Genomic DNA, 25979 nt, shown 5'->3' on the forward strand with positions numbered 1-25979 from the left:
ACTAGAATATGCTAAAATGTTGACATTAATGTTCCCTTACTTTTCTGTCCTCCTCACTTCTCCAACGGTTGTCCAGGTTGATGCTTCTTCTGCTTCTTGCTTTGACTTTATGTGCGTCAGCTGGTCCAAATGTGCCACTTCAAGGACTCGCATACTTTGCCATGTGATTGTGGATTTGTTGAACTGACAGCATTGATGCATTCATTTTGATGGCAAGGAAAATATTATCAATGAGAACTTAACTTGCTTGGGGTCAGATGTGGTTTTGATTGACAGCTCGTTCCTTTTCTCTAGAATGAACCAACCCCTGTCCCACCTTGAGTCTTCGTACAATGCCAACAGCTTTCAGATGACGTGTCTGCTGAATGTGACGCTTGAGTCCAACATTCAGTCCACAATGTTACCGCTGAAAGCTCATGTGCTACTTTGGCTTCGCTGCATGTTTTGCAGAGTCGACATTTCTCACTCGAAAAAGACAAAATCTCCCCCAGTTTCACCGCTTGTTCTTCTATTTGCACATCCTCCATTCCATCCGAAAAGAACCGCACTTCTTTTTCCCTTTGGCTTGGTGAGAGGACGTGTCGCCATGATAAGGGGTTGCATCTCGTAACTCCGCCGTGTTGTTGTTAGCTAGCTAACCTGCATGGTGCGTATGGGCAGGGCACTATCAATGCTCTGATTGGCTGCGGAGCGTAAGTAAACCGTATCATTGGCTGGACACCTGTCACTCACTGTTACATTGGAAAATGGTACAAAAAACACATTATTGGTCTAATTAATTCGATTAGATTAGGTCTAATATTAGATATTAATTAATACGTTTATGGTGAATTATATTTTATGCGCTGCATAGATTTTCTTGTGTGCGCGCAGCTTAGAGGGAACATTGGTCTGGACCCTCACCTGGGACCAACTTATCTTTGGAGCGCCACATAAAAACCTTGGTGGAGGAGAACTTTGAGTCAGAAGTTTCTAGCTCCTGAATAAACAAGGTGGTCAGGACTCTAGAACCCTCTAGACCGGCTCCCTGAGGCCCGGTGGTTGGGTCCAGTCTGGATGCTCGTGAGTAATCTGAAGCTCTGCTTGTTCTCTGCCTCCAGTGATCGACCCGGAAGTGGCTCTGAAGGCTTGCCAGGAAGTTCTTCTCAAGGTCAAGCTGCAGAACAGGGAAGTGCTGGAACCGCAACCAGTTGACAACAAGCAACAACAACAACAACAACACGTTGAGTCAACGGAGGGCTCCGCACTGTCGTGGCACGTGAGCCCGGACACCAGCTCCATCAAAGAGGAAGATGAGGAGGAGGAAGAGGGGAGATCTTTGGTGGGCGGATCCAGACAAGGCGCTACCCGGCGAGACGCGCCTCCTTCGGCCCGCCAGCCGGCGGCGTTGGCGGCGGCGGCGGCGAAGCAGTCGTGGCTGCTGCGCCTGTTCGAGTCCAAGCTGTTTGACGTTTCCATGGCGATCTCCTACCTGTACAAGTCCAAGGAGCCGGGGGTGCAGGCCTACATCGGGAACCGGCTCTTCAGCTTCCCCGACAGCGAGGTGGACTTCTACCTGCCGCAGCTGCTCAACATGTACGTGCACATGGACACCGAGGTGGGGGACGCCATCAGACCGTACCTGGTGAGTCCTCCGGTGACTGCATGGAGACCCTTGTGTCCTCAGGGTCTCACAGCCCGTTAGTTCAGCTTCACAGGTTCTGACCCGGCAGGGGACCCGGTGGTCTGGCCCTTAAGGTAAACGTGAAACCACGACTCTTTGGAGGTTTCGTTTTCGCGATCCGGTGGCCGGACGACGGCCCGCCCACCACTAAGTGATCCAATGTAAGTAACGGGGTGAATGTATTAAGACGGGGAGCTCTTCCAGAAGAGGTCCTCGTCCACCGGCAGCAGCAGGAAGTCAGGTGAAGGAGGAAAGACGGATTTGATTGGCTTTGATGAGCAAGTTCTCCAGGAACCCCCTGGAACACGCGGTTCCAGAACCAGCTGAACAGACGGGTATCGGTAGGCCAGAAAGACTGCAGCTCTTCTTGTATGGAAGAAGGAGACCATGGAGAAGGACTTCCAGTTGGCCTCTAGAAGTTCTAGATCCTCAGATGACTCAGAAGGAAGAAGTGGATCTTGTCTCCTACGGTGGAAAGACCACCTCCAGGGGCTCCAGAACCCGACCGACGTATCGTCCATGGAGCAGGAGTCAGAGGACTTGGGGGAAGCCCTGTCCACCTCACCGGAGGAGGTCTCTGAAGTCGTTGAAAAGCAGGTTGATGGTTCCCATTCTTTCTCAAATAGCCAAGCAATGCACCTCAAAGTCCCGAACCCCCCGCACCGTGAGGGAAGCCATGTTCCGGGGAGGAGTCTCTGGGTCCCAGGATCAGTGACGCACTAATGGTCATGGTTACTGTCTCTGAATGTTTCCCCCAGTGGACCAACGGAAACCACGCAAACCGCAGTTCCTCCCATGGCCACTTGGGGCTCATTTCTGGAGTTGGCCTCTGGGTGACGTCACCACTGTCTCTAGAAGGGGCTTGGCATCCCTCGGGGTGCGGGGGCCTCGGCCCGGACCCCGGTGTGATGCTCGTGTCTCCTGTGCTTCTCAGATCTACCGCTGCACAGGAGGCATCACCTTCTCGCTGCTGACGGCGTGGCTGCTGGGCGCCTACTCCGCCGACATGCACATCTCCACCCAGCGCCACTCCCGAGGAACCAAGCTCCGGAAGCTCATCCTGTCCGACGAGCTCAAACCCGCGGCTCCTCCGCCGGACGCCCACGGGGCCGCTTCCTCCTCGCCGTCCCACCGCCGCTGCCACCGGAGGCACAACAGCAGCAACACGGAGGCCGCCTCCTCCTTCTCTCCGGGCGGCCCCGCCCCCGGCTGGGAGGGGGAGGGGCTTGTTTCCCCGTCCAGGAGGACCCACCAGAGATCCAAGTCGGATGCCACGACGGCCAGCAGCGGGCCCGGATCCGGCCTCCGGCGGACAGGAAGTAACCCGAAAGGAGAAGCCGTCCACGAGGAGGTGAGGACTGAGTTCTTCACCCCGTCGGCCATCTTTCTGCTGAACGCATTCTATCAACCATCACGCGGTGTTCCTGTTGTCCATGACGACGCAAAGACTCGCTGCTTGTTCTGTGTTTACACGTTTAAACTCAGTAAATACACGTTTAAACTCAGTAAATAAACGTTTAAACTCAGTAAATACACATTTAAACACAGTAAATACACATTTAAACTCAGTAAATACACATTTAAACTCAGTAAATACACATTTAAACTCAGTAAATAAACATTTAAACTCAGTAAATAAACATTTAAACTCAGTAAACACACATTTAAACTCAGTAAACACACGTATAAACACAGTAAATACACATTTAAACTCAGTAAATAAACATTTAAACTCAGTAAACACACTTATAAACACAGTAAACACACGTATAAACTCAGTAAACACACGTATAAACTCAGTAAACACACGTATAAACTCAGTAAACACACGTGTAAACACAGTAAACACACGTATAAACTCAGTAAACACACGTGTAAACACAGTAAACACACGTATAAACACAGTAAACACACGTATAAACTCAGTAAACACACGTATAAACACAGTAAACACACGTATAAACTCAGTAAACACACGTATAAACTCAGTAAACACACGTGTAAACTCAGTAAACACACGTGTAAACACAGTAAACACACGTATAAACTCAGTAAACACACGTATAAACACAGTAAACACACGTATAAACACAGTAAACACACGTATAAACTCAGTAAACACATAAACTCAGTAAACACACGATAAACTCAGTAAACACACGTATAAACTCAGTAAACACACGTATAAACACAGTAAACACACGTATAAACTCAGTAAACACACGTGTAGACTCAGTAAACACACGTATAAACACAGTAAACACACGTATAAACTCAGTAAACACACATTTAAACTCAGTAAACACACGTATAAACTCAGTAAACACACGTATAAACTCAGTAAATACACGTATAAACACAGTAAACACACGTATAAACTCAGTAAACACACGTATAAACTCAGTAAACACACGTGTAAACTCAGTAAACACACGTGTAAACTCAGTAAACACACGTGTAAACTCAGTAAACACACGTGTAAACTCAGTAAACACACGTATAAACTCAGTAAACACACGTGTAAACTCAGTAAACACACGCAAACTCAGTAAACACACGTAAACACAGTAAACACACGTGTAAACTCAGTAAACACACGTAAACTCAGTAAACACACGGTAAACTCAGTAAACACACGTGTAAACTCAGTAAACACACGTATAAACTCAGTAAGCACACGTATAAACTCAGTAAACACACATTTAAACTCAGTAAACACACGTATAAACTCAGTAAGCACACGTTTAAACACAGTAAACACACGTGTAAACTCAGGAAACACACGTGTAAACACAGGAAACACACGTGTAGACTCAGTAAACACACATTTAAACACAGTAAACACACGTATAAACTCAGTAAACACACATTTAAACTCAGTAAACACACGTATAGACACAGGAAACACACGTGTAGACTCAGTAAACACACGTGTAAACTCAGTAAACACACGTGTAAACTCAGTAAACACACGTGTAAACACAGGAAACACACGTGTAGACTCAGTAAACACACGTGTAAACACAGGAAACACACGTGTAGACTCAGTAAACACACGTGTAAACTCAGTAAACACACGTATAAACACAGGAAACACACGTATAAACACAGTAAACACAGTAAACACAGTAAACAGAGTAAACACAGTAAACACACGATAAACTCAGTAAACACACGTGTAAACTCAGTAAACACACGTAAACTTAAACACACGTAAACACAGTAAACACACGCTAAACACAGTAAACAGAGTAAACACAGTAAACACACGTGTAAACTCAGTAAACACACGTGTAAACTAAGTAAACACACGTAAACTCGTAAACACGGTAAACTCAGTAAACACACGTATAAACACAGTAAACACACGTGTAAACTCAGTAAACACACGTATAAACACAGTAAACACACGTTTAAACACACGTTTAAACACAGTAAACATACGTGTAAACTCAGTAAACACACGTATAAACTAAGTAAACACAGTAAACACACGTGTAAACTCGGTAAACACACGTATAAACACAGTAAACACACGTTTAAACACAGTAAACACACGTGTAAACTCAGTAAACACACGTATAAACACAGGAAACACACGTGTAAACTCAGTAAACACACGTATAAACACAGGAAACACACGTAAACACAGTAAACACGTAAACTCAGTAAACACACGATAAACACAGTAAACACACGTGTAAACTCAGTAAACACACGTAAACACACGGTAAACACACGTAAACACACGTTAAACACAGTAAACACACGTAAACACAGTAAACACACGTTTAAACACAGTAAACACACGGTAAACACAGTAAACACACGTAAACACAGTAAACACACGTGTAAACTCAGTAAACACACGTAAACTCAGTAAACACACGTAAAACTCAGTAAACACACTAAACACAGTAAACACACGCTAAACACAGTAAACATACGTGTAAACTCAGTAAACACACGTATAAACTAAGTAAACACACGTGTAAACTCGGTAAACACACGTATAAACACAGTAAACACACGTTTAAACACACGTTTAAACACAGTAAACATACGTGTAAACTCAGTAAACACACGTATAAACTAAGTAAACACAGTAAACACACGTAAACTCAGTAAACACACGAGCAAACAGTAAACACAGTAAACACACGTTTAAACACAGTAAACATACGTGTAAACTCAGTAAACACACGTGTAAACTCAGTAAACACACGTATAAACACAGTAAACACACGTTTAAACACAGTAAACACGTAAACTCAGTAAACACACGTATAAACTAAGTAAACACAGTAAACACACGTGTAAACTCAGTAAACACACGTATAAACTAAGTAAACACAGTAAACACACGTATAAACACAGTAAACACACGTGTAAACTCAGTAAACACACGTATAAACACAGTAAACACACGGTAAACTCAGTAAACACACGATAAACACAGTAAACACACGTGTAGACTCAGTAAACACACGTGTAAACTCAGTAAACACACGTATAAACTAAGTAAACACAGTAAACACACGTGTAAACACAGGAAACACACGTTTAAACACAGTAAACACACGTGTAAACTCAGTAAACACACGTATAAACACAGTAAACACACGTGTAGACTCAGTAAACACACGTGTAAACTCAGTAAACACACGTATAAACTAAGTAAACACAGTAAACACACGTGTAAACTCAGTAAACACACGTATAAACACAGTAAACACACGTTTAAACACAGTAAACACACGTGTAAACTCGGTAAACACACGTGTAAACACACGTATAAACACAGTAAACACACGTTTAAACACAGTAAACACACGTATTAAACACACGTATAAACACAGTAAACACACGTTTAAACACAGGAAACACACGTGTAGACTCAGTAAACACAGTAAACACACGTATAAACTAAGTAAACACAGTAAACACACGTATAAACTCAGTAAACACACGTATAAACACAGTAAACACACGTTTAAACACAGTAAACACACGTAAACTCAGTAAACACACGTAAACTCAGTAAACACACGTATAAACTCAGTAAGCACACGTTAAACTCAGTAAACACACGTATAAACTCAGTAAACACACGATAAACTCAGTAAACACACGTATAAACACAGTAAACACACGTATAAACTCAGTAAACACACATTTAAACTCAGTAAACACACGTATAAACTCAGTAAGCACACGTTTAAACACAGTAAACACACGTATAAACTCAGTAAACACACGTATAAACTCAGGAAACACACGTGTAAACTCAGTAAACACACATTTAAACTCAGTAAACACACGTAAACACAGTAAACACACGGTAAACACACGTTTAAACACAGTAAACACACGTGTAAACTCAGTAAACACACGCAAACTCAGTAAACACACGGTAAACACAGGAAACACACGTGTAAACTCAGTAAACACACGTATAAACTCAGTAAACACACGTGTAAACTCAGTAAACACACGTGTAAACTCAGTAAACACACGTGTAAACTCAGTAAACACACGTGTAAACACAGGAAACACACGTGTAGACTCAGTAAACACACGTGTAAACACACGTAAAACACAGTAAACACACGTAAACTCAGTAAACACACGATAAACTCAGTAAACACACGTGTAAACTCAGTAAACACACGTGTAAACTAAGTAAACACAGTAAACACACGTGTAAACTCGGTAAACACGTATAAACTCAGTAAACACACGATAAACACAGTAAACACACGTGTAAACTCAGTAAACACACGATAAACACAGTAAACACACGTAGACTCAGTAAACACACGTGTAAACTCAGTAAACACACGTAAACTCAGTAAACACACAGTAAACACAGTAAACACAGTAAACACAGTAAACACAGTAAACACAGTAAACAGAGTAAACACAGTAAACACACGAGTAAACTCAGTAAACACACGCAAACTCAGTAAACACACGTATAAACTCAGTAAACACACGTTAAACTCAGTAAACACACGTATAAACTCAGTAAACACACGTATAAACTCAGTAAACACACTCGGTAAACAGTAAACACAGTAAACACACGTGTAAACTCAGTAAACACACGTATAAACTCAGTAAACACACGTAAACTCAGTAAACACACGTATAAACTCAGTAAACACACGATAAACTCAGTAAACACACGATAAACTCAGTAAACACACGTATAAACACAGTAAACACACGTATAGACTCAGTAAACACACGTATAAACTCAGTAAACACACGTATAAACTCAGTAAACACACGTATAAACTCAGTAAACACACGTATAAACTCAGTAAACACACGTATAAACACAGTAAACACACGTATAAACTCAGTAAACACACGTATAAACTCAGTAAACACACGTGTAAACTCAGTAAACACACGTAAACTCAGTAAACACACGTAAACTCAGTAAACACACGTAAACTCAGTAAACACACGTAAACTCAGTAAACACACGTGTAAACTCAGTAAACACACGTTAAACTCAGTAAACACACGTAAACTCAGTAAACACACGTATAAACACAGTAAACACACGTGTAAACTCAGTAAACACACGTAAACTCAGTAAACACACGTGTAAACTCAGTAAACACACGTAAAACTCAGTAAACACACGTATAAACACAGTAAACACACGTGTAAACTCAGTAAACACACGTAAACAACACGCAAACTCAGTAAACACACGTGTAAACTCAGTAAACACACGTGTAAACTCAGTAAACACACGTTAAACACAGTAAACACACGTAAACTCAGTAAACACACGATAAACACAGTAAACACACGTGTAAACTCAGTAAACACACGTGGAGACTGAGTAGACACACGTGTAAACTCAGTAAACACACGTTTAAACACAGGAAACACACGTGTAGACTCAGTAAACACAGTAAACAGAGTAAACACAGTAAACACACGTTAAACACAGTAAACACACGGTAAACTCAGTAAACACACGTAAACTCAGTAAACACACGTTAAACACAGTAAACACACGTAAACTCAGTAAACACACGTATAAACTCAGTAAACACACGTTTAAACACAGTAAACACACGTGTAAACTCAGTAAACACACGTATAAACACAGGAAACACACGTTTAAACACAGTAAACACACGTGTAGACACAGGAAACACACGTGTAGACTCAGTAAACACACGTGTAAACACACGTGTAAACTCAGTAAACACACGTGTAAACACAGGAAACACACGTGTAAACTCAGTAAACACACGTATAAACACAGGAAACACACGTGTAAACTCAGTAAACACACGTATAAACTCAGTAAACACACGTATAAACTCAGTAAACACACGTCTCAGTAAACACACGTGTAAACACAGTAAACACACGTGTAAACTCAGTAAACACACGTGTAAACACAGGAAACACACGTGTAGACTCAGTAAACACACGTATAAACACAGGAAACACATCGTAAACACAGTAAACACACGTTTAAACACAGTAAACACACGTATAAACTCAGTAAACACACGTGTAAACACAGTAAACACACGTGTAAACTCAGTAAACACACGTGTAAACTCAGTAAACACACGTGTAAACTCAGTAAACACACGTATAAACACAGTAAACACACGTTTAAACACAGTAAACACACGTGTAAACTCAGTAAACACACGTATAAACACAGTAAACACACGTTTAAACACAGTAAACACACGTTTAAACACAGTAAACACACGTGTAAACTCAGTAAACACACGTTTAAACACAGTAAACACACGGTAAACACAGTAAACACACTCAGTAAACACACGTATAAACTCAGTAAGCACACGTTTAAACACAGTAAACACACGTTAAACTCAGTAAACACACGTATAAACACAGTAAACACACGTGTAAACTCAGTAAACACACGTGTAAACTCAGTAAACACACGTGTAAACTCAGTAAACACACGTATAAACACAGTAAACACACGTAAACTCAGTAAACACACGTATAAACACAGTAAACACACGTGTAAACTCAGTAAACACACGTAAACTCAGTAAAACACAGTAAACACAGTAAACACAGTAAACAGAGTAAACACAGTAAACACACGTTTAAACTCAGTAAACACACGTGTAAACACAGTAAACACACGTAAACTCAGTAAACACACGTGTAAACTCAGTAAACACGTAGTAAACACACGCGTGTAAACACAGTAAACACACGTAAACACAGTAAACACACGTTAAACACAGTAAACACACGTGTAAACTCAGTAAACACACGATAAACTAAGTAAACACAGTAAACACACGGTAAACTCAGTAAACACACGAGTAAACTCAGTAAACACACGTATAAACTAAGTAAACACAGTAAACACACGTGTAAACTCAGTAAACACACGTATAAACTAAGTAAACACAGTAAACACACGTGTAAACTCAGTAAACACACGTATAAACACAGTAAACACACGTGTAAACTCAGTAAACACACGTATAAACACAGTAAACACACGTGTAAACTCAGTAAACACACGTATAAACACAGTAAACACACGTGTAGACTCAGTAAAGACACGTGTAAACTCAGTAAACACACGTATAAACTCAGTAAACACACGGTAAACCAGTAAACACACGATAAACACAGTAAACACACGTAAACTCAGTAAACACACGTATAAACTAAGTAAACACAGTAAACACACGTGTAAACTCAGTAAACACACGTATAAACTAAGTAAACACAGTAAACACACGTTTAAACACAGTAAACACACGTATTAAACACACGTATAAACACAGTAAACACACGTTTAAACTCAGTAAACACACGTGTAAACTCAGTAAACACACGTAAACTCAGTAAACACAGTAAACACAGTAAACAGAGTAAACACAGTAAACACACGTAAACTCGGTAAACACACGTAAACTCAGTAAACACACGTTAAACTCAGTAAACACACGTGTAAACTCAGTAAACACACGTAAACTCAGTAAACACACGTATAAACTAAGTAAACACAGTAAACGTAAACTCAGTAAACACACGTATAAACTCAGTAAACACGCGTGTAAACTCAGTAAACACACGTATAAACTCAGTAAACACACGTGTAAACTCAGTAAACACACGTAAACTCAGTAAACACACGTAAACTCAGTAAACACACGGCTAAACTCAGTAAACACACGTGTAAACTCAGTAAACACAGTAAACAGAGTAAACACAGTAAACACACGGTAAACTCGGTAAACACACGATAAACTAAGTAAACACAGTAAACACACGTAAACACAGTAAACACACGTGTAAACTCAGTAAACACACGTATAAACACAGTAAACACACGTGTAGACTCAGTAAACACACGTGTAAACTCAGTAAACACACGTGTAAACTCAGTAAACACACGTATAAACACAGTAAACACACGTTTAAACACAGTAAACACACGTGTAAACTCAGTAAACACACGTATAAACTAAGTAAACACACGTAAAACAGTAAACACACGTAAACTCAGTAAACACACGTGTAAACTCAGTAAACACACGTATAAACACAGTAAACACACGTTTAAACTCAGTAAACACACGTATAAACTCAGTAAACACACGTATAAACTCAGTAAACACACGTGTAAACTCAGTAAACACACGTATAAACACAGTAAACACACGTATAAACTCAGTAAACACACGTATAAACTCAGTAAACACACGTATAAACTCAGTAAACACACGTATAAACTCAGTAAACACACGTAAACTCAGTAAACACACGTATAAACACAGTAAACACACGTGTAGACTCAGTAAACACACGTATAAACACAGTAAACACACGTATAAACTCAGTAAACACACGTATAAACTCAGTAAACACACGTATAAACACAGTAAACACGTATAAACTCAGTAAACACGCGTGTAAACTCAGTAAACACACGTATAAACACAGTAAACACACGTATAAACTCAGTAAACACACGTATAAACTCAGTAAACACACGTATAAACACAGTAAACACACGTATAAACTCAGTAAACACACGTATAAACTCAGGAAACACACGATAAACACAGTAAACACACATATAAACTCAGTAAACACACGTATAAACTCAGTAAACACACGTATAAACACAGTAAACACACGTGTAGACTCAGTAAACACACGTGTAAACTCAGTAAACACACGTATAAACACAGTAAACACACGTTTAAACTCAGTAAACACACGTATAAACACAGTAAACACGTATAAACTCAGTAAACACGCGTGTAAACTCAGTAAACACACGTATAAACACAGTAAACACACGTATAAACTCAGTAAACACACATATAAACTCAGTAAACACACGTATAAACTCAGTAAACACACATATAAACTCAGTAAACACACGTATAAACTCAGTAAACACACGTATAAACACAGTAAACACACGTGTAGACTCAGTAAACACGCGTGTAAACTCAGTAAACACACGTATAAACTCAGTAAACACACGTATAAACTCAGTAAACACACGTATAAACACAGTAAACACGTATAAACTCAGTAAACACGCGTGTAAACTCAGTAAACACACGTATAAACACAGTAAACACACGTATAAACTCAGTAAACACACATATAAACTCAGTAAACACACGTATAAACTCAGTAAACACACATATAAACTCAGTAAACACACGTATAAACTCAGTAAACACACGTATAAACACAGTAAACACACGTGTAGACTCAGTAAACACACGTATAAACTCAGTAAACACACGTATAAACTCAGTAAACACACGTATAAACACAGTAAACACGTATAAACTCAGTAAATACACGTGTACTCAGTAAACACATGTATAAACACAGTAAACACACGTATAAACTCAGTAAACACACATATAAACTCAGTAAACACACGTATAAACTCAGTAAACACACATATAAACTCAGTAAACACACGTATAAACACAGTAAACACACGTATAAACTCAGTAAACACACATATAAACTCAGTAAACACACGTATAAACTCAGTAAACACACGTGTAAACTCAGTAAACACACGTGTAAACTCAGTAAACACACGTGTAAACTCAGTAAACACACGTGTAAACTCAGTAAACACACGTGTAAACTCAGTAAACACACGTGTAAACTCAGTAAACACACATATAAACTCAGTAAACACACGTATAAACTCAGTAAACACACGTGTAAACTCAGTAAACACACGTGTAAACTCAGTTAACACACGTATAAACTCAGTAAACACACGTGTAAACACAGTAAACACACGTGTAAACTCAGTAAACACACGTGTAAACTCAGTAAGCACACGTGTAAACTCAGTAAGCACATGTGTAAACTCAGTAAACACACGTATAAACACAGTAAACACACGTGTAAACTCAGGAAACACACGTGTAAACTCAGTAAACACACGTATAAACTCAGTAAACACACATTTAAACTCAGTAAACACACGTATAAACTCAGTAACACATTTAAACTCAGTAACACACGTGTAGACTCAGTAAACACACGTATAAACACAGGAAACACACGTATAAACTAAGTAAACAAAACTCAGTAAACACACATTTAAACTCAGTAAACACACGTATAAACTCAGTAAGCACACGTTTAAACACAGTAAACACACGTGTAAACTCAGTAAACACACGTTTAAACACAGTAAACACACGTGTAAACTCAGTAAACACACGTGTAAACACAGGAAACACACGTGTAGACTCAGTAAACACACGTGTAAACTCAGTAAACACACGTGTAAACTCAGTAAACACACGTGTAAACTCAGTAAACACAGTAAACACAGTAAACACACGTATAAACTCAGTAAACACACGTATAAACACAGTAAACACACGTTTAAACACAGTAAACACACGTGTAAACTCGGTAAACACAGTAAACACACGTTTAAACACAGTAAACACACGTGTAAACTCAGTAAACACACGTGTAAACTCAGTAAACACACGTTTAAACACAGTAAACACACGTGTAAACTCAGTAAACACACGTATAAACACAGTAAACACAGTAAACACACGTGTAGACTCAGTAAACACACGTGTAAACTCAGTAAACACACGTGTAAACTCGGTAAACACACGTTTAAACACAGTAAACACACGTTTAAACACAGTAAACATACGTGTAAACTCGGTAAACACAGTAAACACACGTTTAAACACAGTAAACACACGTGTAAACTCAGTAAACACACGTATAAACACAGGAAACACACGTTTAAACACAGTAAACACACGTGTAAACTCAGTAAACACACGTATAAACACAGTAAACACACGTGTAGACTCAGTAAACACACGTGTAAACTCAGTAAACACACGTGTAAACTCGGTAAACACACGTTTAAACACAGTAAACACACGTTTAAACACAGTAAACATACGTGTAAACTCAGTAAACACACGTGTAAACTCAGTAAACACACGTGTAAACTAAGTAAACACACGTGTAAACTCGGTAAACACACGTGTAAACTCAGTAAACACACGTATAAACACAGTAAACACACGTTTAAACACAGTAAACACACGTGTAAACTCAGTAAACACACGTATAAACACAGTAAACACACGTTTAAACACAGTAAACACACGTTTAAACACAGTAAACATACGTGTAAACTCAGTAAACACACGTATAAACTAAGTAAACACAGTAAACACACGTGTAAACTCGGTAAACACACGTGTAAACTCGGTAAACACACGTATAAACACAGTAAACACACGTTTAAACACAGTAAACACACGTATAAACACAGGAAACACACGTGTAAACTCAGTAAACACACGTATAAACACAGGAAACACACGTTTAAACACAGTAAACACGTGTAAACTCAGTAAACACACGTATAAACACAGTAAACACACGTGTAAACTCAGTAAACACACGTATAAACACGGTAAACACACGTGTAAACTCGGTAAACACACGTTTAAACTCGGTAAACACACGTTTAAACACAGTAAACACACGTTTAAACACAGTAAACACACGTTTAAACACAGTAAACATACGTGTAAACTCAGTAAACACACGTGTAAACTAAGTAAACACACGTGTAAACTCGGTAAACACACGTGTAAACTCAGTAAACACACGTTTAAACACAGTAAACACACGTTTAAACACAGTAAACATACGTGTAAACTCAGTAAACACACGTATAAACTAAGTAAACACAGTAAACACACGTGTAAACTCAGTAAACACACGTATAAACACAGTAAGTAAACACAGTAAACACACGTGTAAACTCAGTAAACACACGTATAAACACAGTAAACACACGTGTAAACTCAGTAAACACACGTATAAACACAGTAAACACACGTGTAAACTCAGTAAACACACGTTTAAACACAGGAAACACACGTGTAGACTCAGTAAACACAGTAAACACACGTATAAACTAAGTAAACACAGTAAACACACGTAAACACAGGAAACACACGTTTAAACACAGTAAACACACGTATAAACTCAGTAAACACACGTATAAACACAGTAAACACACGTGTAGACTCAGTAAACACACGTGTAAACTCAGTAAACACACGTATAAACTAAGTAAACACAGTAAACACACGTGTAAACTCGGTAAACACACGTATAAACACAGTAAACACACGTTTAAACACAGTAAACACACGTGTAAACTCAGTAAACACACGTATAAACTAAGTAAACACACGTGTAGACTCAGTAAACACACGTGTAAACACACGTATAAACTAAGTAAACACACGTGTAAACTCAGTAAACACACGTATAAACTAAGTAAACACAGTAAACACACGTGTAAACTCGGTAAACACACGTATAAACTAAGTAAACACAGTAAACACACGTATAAACACAGGAAACACACGTTTAAACTCAGTAAACACACGTATAAACACAGTAAACACACGTGTAGACTCAGTAAACACACGTGTAAACTCAGTAAACACACGTATAAACTAAGTAAACACACGTGTAGACTCAGTAAACACACGTGTAAACTCAGTAAACACACGTATAAACTAAGTAAACACACGTGTAAACTCAGTAAACACACGTATAAACTAAGTAAACACAGTAAACACACGTGTAAACTCGGTAAACACACGTATAAACTAAGTAAACACAGTAAACACACGTATAAACACAGTAAACACACGTGTAAACTCAGTAAACACACGTATAAACACAGTAAACACACGTGTAAACTCAGTAAACACACGTGTAAACTCGGTAAACACACGTTTAAACACAGTAAACACACGTTAAACACACGTTTAAACACAGTAAACATACGTGTAAACTCAGTAAACACACGTGTAGACTCGGTAAACACGCGTGTAAACTCAGTAAACACACGTATAAACTCAGTAAACACGCGTGTAAACTCAGTAAACACACGTATAAACTCAGTAAACACACGTGTAAACTCGGTAAACACACGTGTAGACTCAGTAAACACACGTGTAAACTCGGTAAACACACGTATAAACTAAGTAAACACACGTGTAGACTCAGTAAACACACGTGTAAACTCAGTAAACACACGTATAAACTAAGTAAACACACGTGTAAACTCAGTAAACACACGTGTAAACTAAGTAAACACAGTAAACACACGTGTAAACTCGGTAAACACACGTATAAACTAAGTAAACACAGTAAACACACGTATAAACACAGTAAACACACGTGTAAACTCAGTAAACACACGTATAAACACAGTAAACACACGTGTAGACTCAGTAAACACACGTGTAAACTCAGTAAACACACGTGTAAACTCGGTAAACACACGTTTAAACACAGTAAACACACGTTTAAACACAGTAAACATACGTGTAAACTCAGTAAACACACGTATAAACACAGTAAACACACGTGTAGACTCGGTAAACACACGTATAAACTCAGTAAACACGCGTGTAAACTCAGTAAACACACGTATAAACTCAGTAAACACACGTATAAACTCAGTAAACACACGTGTAAACTCAGTAAACACACGTATAAACTCAGTAAACACGCGTGTAAACTCGGGCACGTGTGACGTGCTCCCTGATGGCGCTGCAGCCGGAGCGCCTGCGGCCGCAGAGGGAGCTGGTGAAGGCGCTGCTGGGCATCGGGAAGCGTCTGGCCACGCTGCCCACCAAGGAGCAGAAGACGCAGCGCCTGGTGTCGGAGCTGTCGCTGCTCAACCACAAGCTGCCGGCCCGCGTGTGGCTGCCCACCGCCGAGCGGCAGCACCACGTGTGCCGGATCCCCAACACGCAGGCCGTGGTGCTCAACTCCAAGGACAAGGTGAGGCGTTCACTGACCGCCAGTTAGTCAGAGCTAGCTTAGGACAACGACGAGAACCTAGCTTAGCCCAAAGACTAGAAGCAGGTGGAAACCGGTAGCCTAGCTTAGCAAACATACTGTAAACGGGTGGAAGCTCTTAGCCTAGCTAAGCAGGAAGCTGGAAGCGGCCCGGTGGTGACCCGCTGTGGCCCGGCCCTCAGGCCCCGTACCTCGTCTACGTGGAGGTGTTGGAGTGCGAGAGCTTCGAGACGTCTCCGGTTCCCGTCCGGATCCCGGAGACGAGGATCCGCTCGGCTCGCTCCGCGGACAACCTGGACTGCGGCGGCGCCGCGGCTAACGCTAACTGTGCGATGACGTCGGACCACCGAGCGGGAAGTTTCTCCACCGTCCCGAACTACGACAACGACGACGAGGCGTGGGCGACCGACGACATCGGGCAGCTGCAGGTGGAGATGAATATAAACACACACACATCCTCATGATGTACATAACTGTGTGTGTGTGTGTGTGTGTGTGTGTGTGTGTGTGTGTGTGTGTGTGTGTGTCTGTGTGTCTGTGTGTGTCTGTGTCTGTGTCTGTGTGTGTGTGTGTGTGTGTGTGTGTAGGTGGAGCCTCACACCTGCAGCTCTGATAACATCAGTCAGTTTTCAGTCGACAGCATCACGAGTCTCGAGAGCAAAGAACCCGTCTTCATCGCCGCCGGAGACATCAGGTAAAAACTATATATTTAATATATATAATATATCTATTATATAGATATATTATATATGATATATTATTTGATATCTTATATATATTATTATTATATATATTATTATTATATATTATTATTATTTATATATATAATATATTTTATAATATCAATGTATTTTATAATATCAATGTATTATTAATTACTTTATATACTGCTGTTTAATCTATAATGATAACATAATGTTTTAATAATCTGAATTCATAAGTTAAATGTGGTAAAAGGTGTAGAAGTATACAGTGAATGTATATTTGACTATCCGGTGAGTTGTTGGTTCTCGTGGTTCTGTCGGTTCTCCAGGCGTCGCCTGTCGGAGAACCTCGCCCACACGCCCACGGCCTTCAGGAGGGACCCGGAGGACCCGTCAGCCGTGGCCCTGAAGGAGCCCTGGGAGGAGAAAGTCAGGTGAGGCTGCTGGCTTACACACGAGTACACAGGTACACACATATACACGTGTACAACGTGTACAATGTGTACAGCGTGTACAGCGTGTACAACGTGTACAATGTGTACAGCGTGTACAATGTGTACAATGTGTACAACGTGTACAATGTGTACAATGTGTACAGCGTGTACAATGTGTACAACGTGTACAATGTGTACAGCGTGTACAGCGTGTACAACGTGTACAATGTGTACAACGTGTACAATGTGTACAGCGTGTACAATGTGTACAACGTGTACAATGTGTACAGCGTGTACAGCGTGTACAGCGTGTACAACGTGTACAACGTGTACAATGTGTACAGCGTGTACAGCGTGTACAGCGTGTACAACGTGTACAACGTGTACAATGTGTACAGCGTGTACAGCGTGTACTTCCTGTGTGCTCCAGGAGGATCAGGGAGGGTTCTCCGTACGGTCACCTGCTGAACTGGAGGCTGCTGTCCGTCATCGTGAAGTGTGGAGACGACCTGAGGCAAGAGCTGCTGGCCTACCAGGTGCTGCGGCAGCTGCAGGTACGAGTACCCCAGAACCCCCCAGTACTACAGAGTACCCCCCAGTACTACAGAGTACCCCCCAGAACTACAGAGTACCCCCCAGAACCCCCCAGTACCCTCCAGTACTACCCAGTATGTATATTTTGTAACGTTTTAAATGAATATATAAAACATATGTAAATATATTTTAATATAAATCATAATCGTATATATTATCAGAATAGTAATGTACTGGAACAGAAAGAAACTTCAAATAATGATTTTATGTCTAATATAAGTAGTGCAGCGCCCCGCCGCCAGGGGGCGGTGTTGATGACGTGTGTGTTGCAGTGCATCTGGCAGCAGGAGAGAGTTCCCCTGTGGATCAAGCCCTACAAGATCCTGGTGATGTCTCTGGACAGCGGCATGATCGAGCCGGTGCTGAACGCCGTGTCCCTGCACCAGGTAACGGCTCCCCTAGACCTGGACCTGGCGGGTCCTCCCCTAGACCTGGACCTGGCGGGTCCTCCCCTAGACCTGGACCTGGCGGGTCCTCCCCTAGACCTGGACCTAGCGGGTCCTCCCCTAGACCTGGACCTGGCGGGTCCTCCCCTAGACCTGGACCTGGCGGGTCCTCCCCTAGACCTGGACCTAGTGGGTCCTCCCCTAGACCTGGACCTGGCGGGTCCTCCCCTAGACCTGGACCTGGCGGGTCCTCCCCTAGACCTGGACCTGGCGGGTCCTCCCCTAGACCTGGACCTAGTGGGTCCTCCCCTAGACCTGGCGGGTCCTCCCCTAGACCTGGCGGGTCCTCCCCTAGACCTGGACCTGTAGAGATCTGTTCTAGTCTTCAGACCATTCAGACCGCTTTAACACGTCATGACATCACTCACACCCTGAGGGGAGGAGCTACGGTTCAGGTGTGACCCTGTGTTTCCTCCGTCAGGTGTGACCCTGTGTTTCCTCCGTCAGGTGCGGAAGCAGAGCCAGCTGTCGCTGCTCAGCTACTTCCTGCAGGAACACGGCAGCTTCACCACGGAGGCGTTTCTCACCGCGCAGAGAAACTTTGTCCAGAGCTGCGCTGGATACAGTTTGATCTGCTATCTGCTGCAGGTGAAGGACAGGTGAGGGACGCTAAGCTACGCTAACGGTGTCACCTGCTCAGTCTCTGTGCTAAGCTAACAGTCTCTGTGCTAAGCTAACGTCTCTGTGCTAAGCTAACGGTTTCTGTGCTAAGCTAATGTCTCTGCTAAGCTAACGGTCTCTGTGCTAAGCTAACGGTCTGGTCCCGTTGCAGACACAACGGGAACATCCTGCTGGACTCTGAAGGCCACATCATCCACATCGACTTCGGCTTCATCCTCTCCAGCTCGCCCAGGAACCTCGGCTTCGAGACCTCGGCCTTCAAGCTCACCGCCGAGTTTGTTGATGTGAGTTAATGATGAAGATGATGATGATAATGTTGATGATGGTGATGACGATAGTGATGGTGATGATGATAACGAGGACGATGATGAAGATGATTGTGATGATGGTGGTGATGATGATGATGATGGTGGTGATGATGATGGTGGTGGTGATGATGATGATGATGACCTGTTCCAGGTGATGGGCGGTCTGGATGGAGACATGTTTATCTACTACAAGATGTTGATTCTTCAGGGTCTCATCGCCGCCAGGAAACACATGGAGAAGGTTCTGCAGATAGTGGAGATCATGCAGCAAGGTAGACCTAATGTAGACCTTCCTCATGTAGACCTTCCTCATGTAGACCTTCCTCATCTAGACCTTCCTCTCATGTAGACCTTCCTCATGTAGACCTTCCTCTCGTGTAGACCTTCCTCTCGTGTAGACCTTCCTCTCGTGTAGACCTTCCTCTCGTGTAGACCTTCCTCTCGTGTAGACCTTCCTCTCGTGTAGACCTTCCTCATGTAGACCTTCCTCTCGTGTAGACCTTCCTCTCGTGTAGACCTTCCTCTCGTGTAGACCTTCCTCTCGTGTAGACCTTCCTCTCGTGTAGACCTTCCTCTCGTGTAGACCTTCCTCTCGTGTAGACCTTCCTCATGTAGACCTTCCTCATGTAGACCTTCCTCATGTAGACCTTCCTCTCGTGTAGACCTTCCTCATGTAGACCTTCCTCTCACGTAGACCTTCCTCTCACGTAGACCTTCCTCTCACGTAGACCTTCCTCATGTAGACCTTCCTCTCGTGTAGACCTTCCTCTCGTGTAGACCTTCCTCTCGTGTAGACCTTCCTCTCGTGTAGACCTTCCTCATGTAGACCTTCCTCATGTAGACCTTCCTCATGTAGACCGTCCTCATGTAGACCTTCCTCTCATGTAGACCTTCCTCATGTAGACCTTCCTCATGTAGACCTTCCTCGTGTAGACCTTCCTCATGTAGACCTTCCTCATCTAGACCTTCCTCATGTAGACCTTCCTCTCGTGTAGACCTTCCTCTCATGTAGACCTTCCTCATGTAGACCTTCCTCTCGTGTAGACCTTCCTCTCGTGTAGACCTTCCTCTCGTGTAGACCTTCCTCTCGTGTAGACCTTCCTCGTGTAGACCTTCCTCATGTAGACCTTCCTCATGTAGACCTTCCTCTCATGTAGACCTTCCTCATGCAGACCTTCCTCATGTAGACCTTCCTCATGCAGACCTTCCTCATGCAGACCTTCCTCATGTAGACCTTCCTCATGCAGACCTTCCTCTCATGTAGACCTTCCTCATGCAGACCTTCCTCTCATGTAGACCATCCTCATGTAGACCTTCCTCATGCAGACCTTCCTCATGTAGACCTTCCTCATGTAGACCTTCCTCATGTAGACCTTCCTCATGCAGACCTTCCTCATGTAGACCTTCCTCATGTAGACCTTCCTCTCATGTAGACCTTCCTCATGTAGACCTTCCTCATGTAGACCTTCCTCATGTAGACCTTCCTCATGTAGACCTTCCTCTCGTGTAGACCTTCCTCTCGTGTAGACCTTCCTCATGTAGACCTTCCTCATGTAGACCTTCCTCATCTAGACCTTCCTCTCATGTAGACCTTCCTCATGTAGACCTTCCTCATGTAGACCTTCCTCATGTAGACCTTCCTCATGTAGACCTTCCTCATGTAGACCGTCCTCATGTAGACCTTCCTCTCATGCAGACCTTCCTCATGTAGACCTTCCTCATGTAGACCTTCCTCTCGTGTAGACCTTCCTCTCGTAGACCTTCCTCGTGTAGACCTTCCTCTGTAGACCTTCCTCATGTAGACCTTCCTCTCGTGTAGACCTTCCTCTCGTGTAGACCTTCCTCTCGTGTAGACCTTCCTCATGTAGACCTTCCTCATGTAGACCTTCCTCATGTAGACCTTCCTCATGTAGACCTTCCTCATGTAGACCGTCCTCATGTAGACCTTCCTCATGTAGACCTTCCTCTCGTGTAGACCTTCCTCGTGTAGACCTTCCTCTCGTGTAGACCTTCCTCTCGTGTAGACCTTCCTCTCGTAGACCTTCCTCTCGTAGACCTTCCTCTGTAGACCTTCCTCTCGTGTAGACCTTCCTCTCGTGTAGACCTTCCTCTCGTGTAGACCTTCCTCATGCAGACCTTCCTCATGCAGACCTTCCTCATGCAGACCTTCCTCATCTAGACCTTCCTCATCTAGACCTTCCTCATGTAGACCTTCCTCATGTAGACCTTCCTCATGCAGACCTTCCTCATGTAGACCTTCCTCATGCAGACCTTCCTCTCATGTAGACCATCCTCATGTAGACCTTCCTCATGTAGACCGTCCTCATGCAGACCTTCCTCTCATGTAGACCTTCCTCATGTAGACCTTCCTCATGTAATATCTTCCTCATGCAGACCTTCCTCATGTAGACCTTCCTCTCGTGTAGACCTTCCTCTCGTGTAGACCTTCCTCTCGTGTAGACCTTCCTCATGTAGACCTTCCTCATGTAGACCTTCCTCATGTAGACCTTCCTCTCGTGTAGACCTTCCTCTCATGTAGACCTTCCTCTCACGTAGACCTTCCTCTCACGTAGACCTTCCTCATGTAGACCTTCCTCTCGTGTAGACCTTCCTCTCGTGTAGACCTTCCTCATGTAGACCTTCCTCATGTAGACCGTCCTCATGTAGACCTTCCTCTCATGTAGACCTTCCTCATGTAGACCTTCCTCATGTAGACCTTCCTCTCGTGTAGACCTTCCTCTCGTAGACCTTCCTCATGTAGACCTTCCTCCATGTAGACCTTCCTCTCGTGTAGACCTTCCTCTCGTAGACCTTCCTCTCGTAGACCTTCCTCTCGTGTAGACCTTCCTCGTGTAGACCTTCCTCTCGTGTAGACCTTCCTCTCGTGTAGACCTTCCTCTCGTGTAGACCTTCCTCTCGTGTAGACCTTCCTCATGCAGACCTTCCTCATGTAGACCTTCCTCATGTAGACCTTCCTCATGTAGACCTTCCTCATGCAGACCTTCCTCATGTAGACCTTCCTCATGCACACCTTCCTCATGCAGACCTTCCTCATGTAGACCTTCCTCTCATGCAGACCTTCCTCTCATGTAGACCTTCCTCTCATGTAGACCGTCCTCATGTAGACCGTCCTCATGTAGACCGTCCTCATGCAGACCTTCCTCTCATGTAGACCTTCCTCATGTAGACCTTCCTCATGTAATACCTTCCTCATGCAGACCTTCCTCATGTAGACCTTCCTCATGTAGACCTTCCTCATGTAGACCTTCCTCTCGTGTAGACCTTCCTCTCGTGTAGACCTTCCTCTCGTGTAGACCTTCCTCTCGTGTAGACCTTCCTCTCATGTAGACCTTCCTCATGTAGACCTTCCTCTCGTGTAGACCTTCCTCTCGTGTAGACCTTCCTCATGTAGACCTTCCTCATGTAGACCGTCCTCATGTAGACCTTCCTCTCATGTAGACCTTCCTCATGCAGACCTTCCTCATGTAGACCTTCCTCTCGTGTAGACCTTCCTCTCGTGTAGACCTTCCTCTCGTGTAGACCTTCCTCTCGTGTAGACCTTCCTCATGTAGACCTTCCTCTCGTGTAGACCTTCCTCTCGTGTAGACCTTCATCTCGTGTAGACCTTCCTCATGTAGACCTTTCTCATGTAGACCTCCCATGTTCTCCAGGTTCCCACCTGCCCTGCTTCCACGGCTCCAGCACCATCCGCGGCCTGAAGGAGCGGTTCCACATGTCGCTGACGGAGGAGCAGCTGCAGCTGCTGGTGGAGCAGCTGGTGGACGGCTCCATGAGGTCCATCACCACCAAGCTGTACGACTCCTTCCAGTACGTCACCAACGGCATCATGTGACCCCATGTGACCACCGGCATCATGTGACCACCATGTGACCACCATGTAACCCCATGTGACCACCATGTGACCACCATGTGACCACCATGTGACCACCATGTGACCACCATGTGACCACCATGTGACCCCATGTGACCACCATGTGACCACCATGTGACCACCATGTGACCATGTGACCACCATGTGACCACCATGTGACCACCATGTGACCACCATGTGACCCCATGTGACCACCATGTGACCACCATGTGACCCCATGTGACCACCATGTGACCACCATGTGACCCCATGTAACCACCATGTGACCACCATGTGACCATGTGACCACCATGTGACCACCATGTGACCACCATGTGACCACCATGTGACCACCATGTGACCACCATGTGACCCCATGTAACCACCATGTGACCATGTGACCACCATGTGACCACCATGTGACCACCATGTGACCCCATGGGACCACCATGTGACCACCATGTGACCATGTGACCACCGGCATCATGTGAACACCATGTGACCACCATGTGACCCCATGTGACCACCATGTGACCACCATGTGACCACCATGTGACCACCATGTGACCCCATGTGACCACCATGTGACCACCATGTGACCACCATGTGACCACCATGTGACCACCATGTGACCACCATGTGACCACCATGTGACCACCATGTGACCATGTGACCACCATGTGACCACCATGTGACCCCATGTGACCACCATGTGACCATGTGACCACCGGCATCATGTGAACACCATGTGAACACCATGTGACCACCATGTGACCCCATGTAACCCCCATGTGACCACCATGTGACCACCATGTGACCACCATGTGACCACCATGTAACCACCATGTGACCATGTGACCACCATGTGACCACCATGTGACCCCATGTGACCACCATGTAACCACCATGTGACCACCATGTGACCATGTAACCACCATGTGACCACCATGTAACCACCATGTGACCATGTGACCACCATGTGACCCCATGTAACCACCATGTGACCCCATGTGACCACCATGTGACCACCATGTGACCACCATGTGACCACCATGTGACCACCATGTGACCACCATGTGACCACCATGTGACCCCATGTGACCACCGGCATCATGTGACCACCATGTGACCACCATGTGACCCCATGTGACCACCATGTGACCATGTGACCACCATGTGACCATGTGACCACCATGTGACCCCATGTGACCACCGGCATCATGCGACCACCATGTGACCACCATGTGACCACCATGTGACCACCATGTGACCACCGGCATCATGCGACCACCATGTGACCACCATGTGACCCCATGTGACCACCGGCATCATGTGACCACCATGTGACCACCGTGTGAACACCGGCATCCGTTAGCTTGCGTCTTGTGTGTTCCGGTGGTTTCCGCGTGACTCGGGACTTCGGAGCTTTTATATTTTAACGTCTTCGTTCATGTTTGATGTTTCAGGACTTTTGAAAACAGGATTAAAAAGCAAAAAACTCTTTAACTTCAACGTTACGTGTTTGTTTATTTCATTGGTTCCCTTTTCGTTCTGCTTCGTACGCCGCTGTTCACATTAATGTGTCCAGGTCACGTCTCTCCTCTGATTGGCCCTCAGAGACACGGTGACGGACTCATGACCTCCGACATGGCGGCTCCTCCTCAGAGGACATCGAGTTCTTCTAGAACGTTATTCTTTAAGCTCCGTTTGAGGATCCAAGAGAACGGTCAGAAGCTCGTTAGCACATTTATTACAACTAACAGCTGTTTTACTGAGCGTAATGCTACGTACGAGCTAACTGGCAAGCTAACTTGTGCTAATGGCTACAACAGCAAAGATCAAATATGTTGTGGCTCGTTAGCCGTTAGCTTGACAATAACATAAGTAATGTAAAGCCAGATTATGAATTGCACCT

The 25979-nt window shown here is 43.5% G+C and overlaps 1 protein-coding gene across 2 annotated transcripts; it reads left to right on the forward strand.

Annotated features, from left to right (window-relative positions):
- The first annotated feature begins 1487 nt into the window (after window positions 1–1487).
- On the forward strand, window positions 1488–25576 carry LOC130212784 (phosphatidylinositol 4-kinase beta-like). 2 transcript variants are annotated; one of them, XM_056444029.1, is made up of 12 exons: window positions 1488–1624; window positions 2598–3014; window positions 16841–17068; window positions 17269–17518; window positions 17672–17780; window positions 18120–18224; window positions 18655–18778; window positions 19091–19204; window positions 19712–19863; window positions 20037–20169; window positions 20402–20465; window positions 23865–25576. In XM_056444029.1, the coding sequence occupies exons 1-12, from the start codon at window positions 1574–1576 to the stop codon at window positions 24044–24046; spliced, it is 1929 nt and encodes a 642-aa protein (XP_056300004.1). In that variant the 5' UTR covers window positions 1488–1573; the 3' UTR covers window positions 24047–25576. The 2 variants fall into 2 exon arrangements, with proteins under 2 accessions (XP_056300004.1, XP_056300091.1); XM_056444116.1 differs by having other exon boundaries at window positions 1499–1575; window positions 20345–20465.
- The last annotated feature ends 403 nt before the right edge of the window (window positions 25577–25979 follow it).

This window comes from Pseudoliparis swirei, chromosome 1 (genome assembly GCF_029220125.1).
Source record: "Pseudoliparis swirei isolate HS2019 ecotype Mariana Trench chromosome 1, NWPU_hadal_v1, whole genome shotgun sequence".
Taxonomy (NCBI): Eukaryota; Metazoa; Chordata; class Actinopteri; order Perciformes; family Liparidae; genus Pseudoliparis; species Pseudoliparis swirei.

Coding starts and splice junctions, on each gene's coding strand:
- LOC130212784 (XM_056444029.1), top strand. CDS start 1,574: ATGTACGTGCACATGGACACCGAGGTGGGGGACGCCATCAGACCGTAC. Junction 19,205..19,711: donor ACGCCGTGTCCCTGCACCAG/GTAACGGCTCCC, acceptor TTCCTCCGTCAG/GTGCGGAAGCAGAGCCAGCT. Junction 19,864..20,036: donor CTGCTGCAGGTGAAGGACAG/GTGAGGGACGCT, acceptor GTCCCGTTGCAG/ACACAACGGGAACATCCTGC.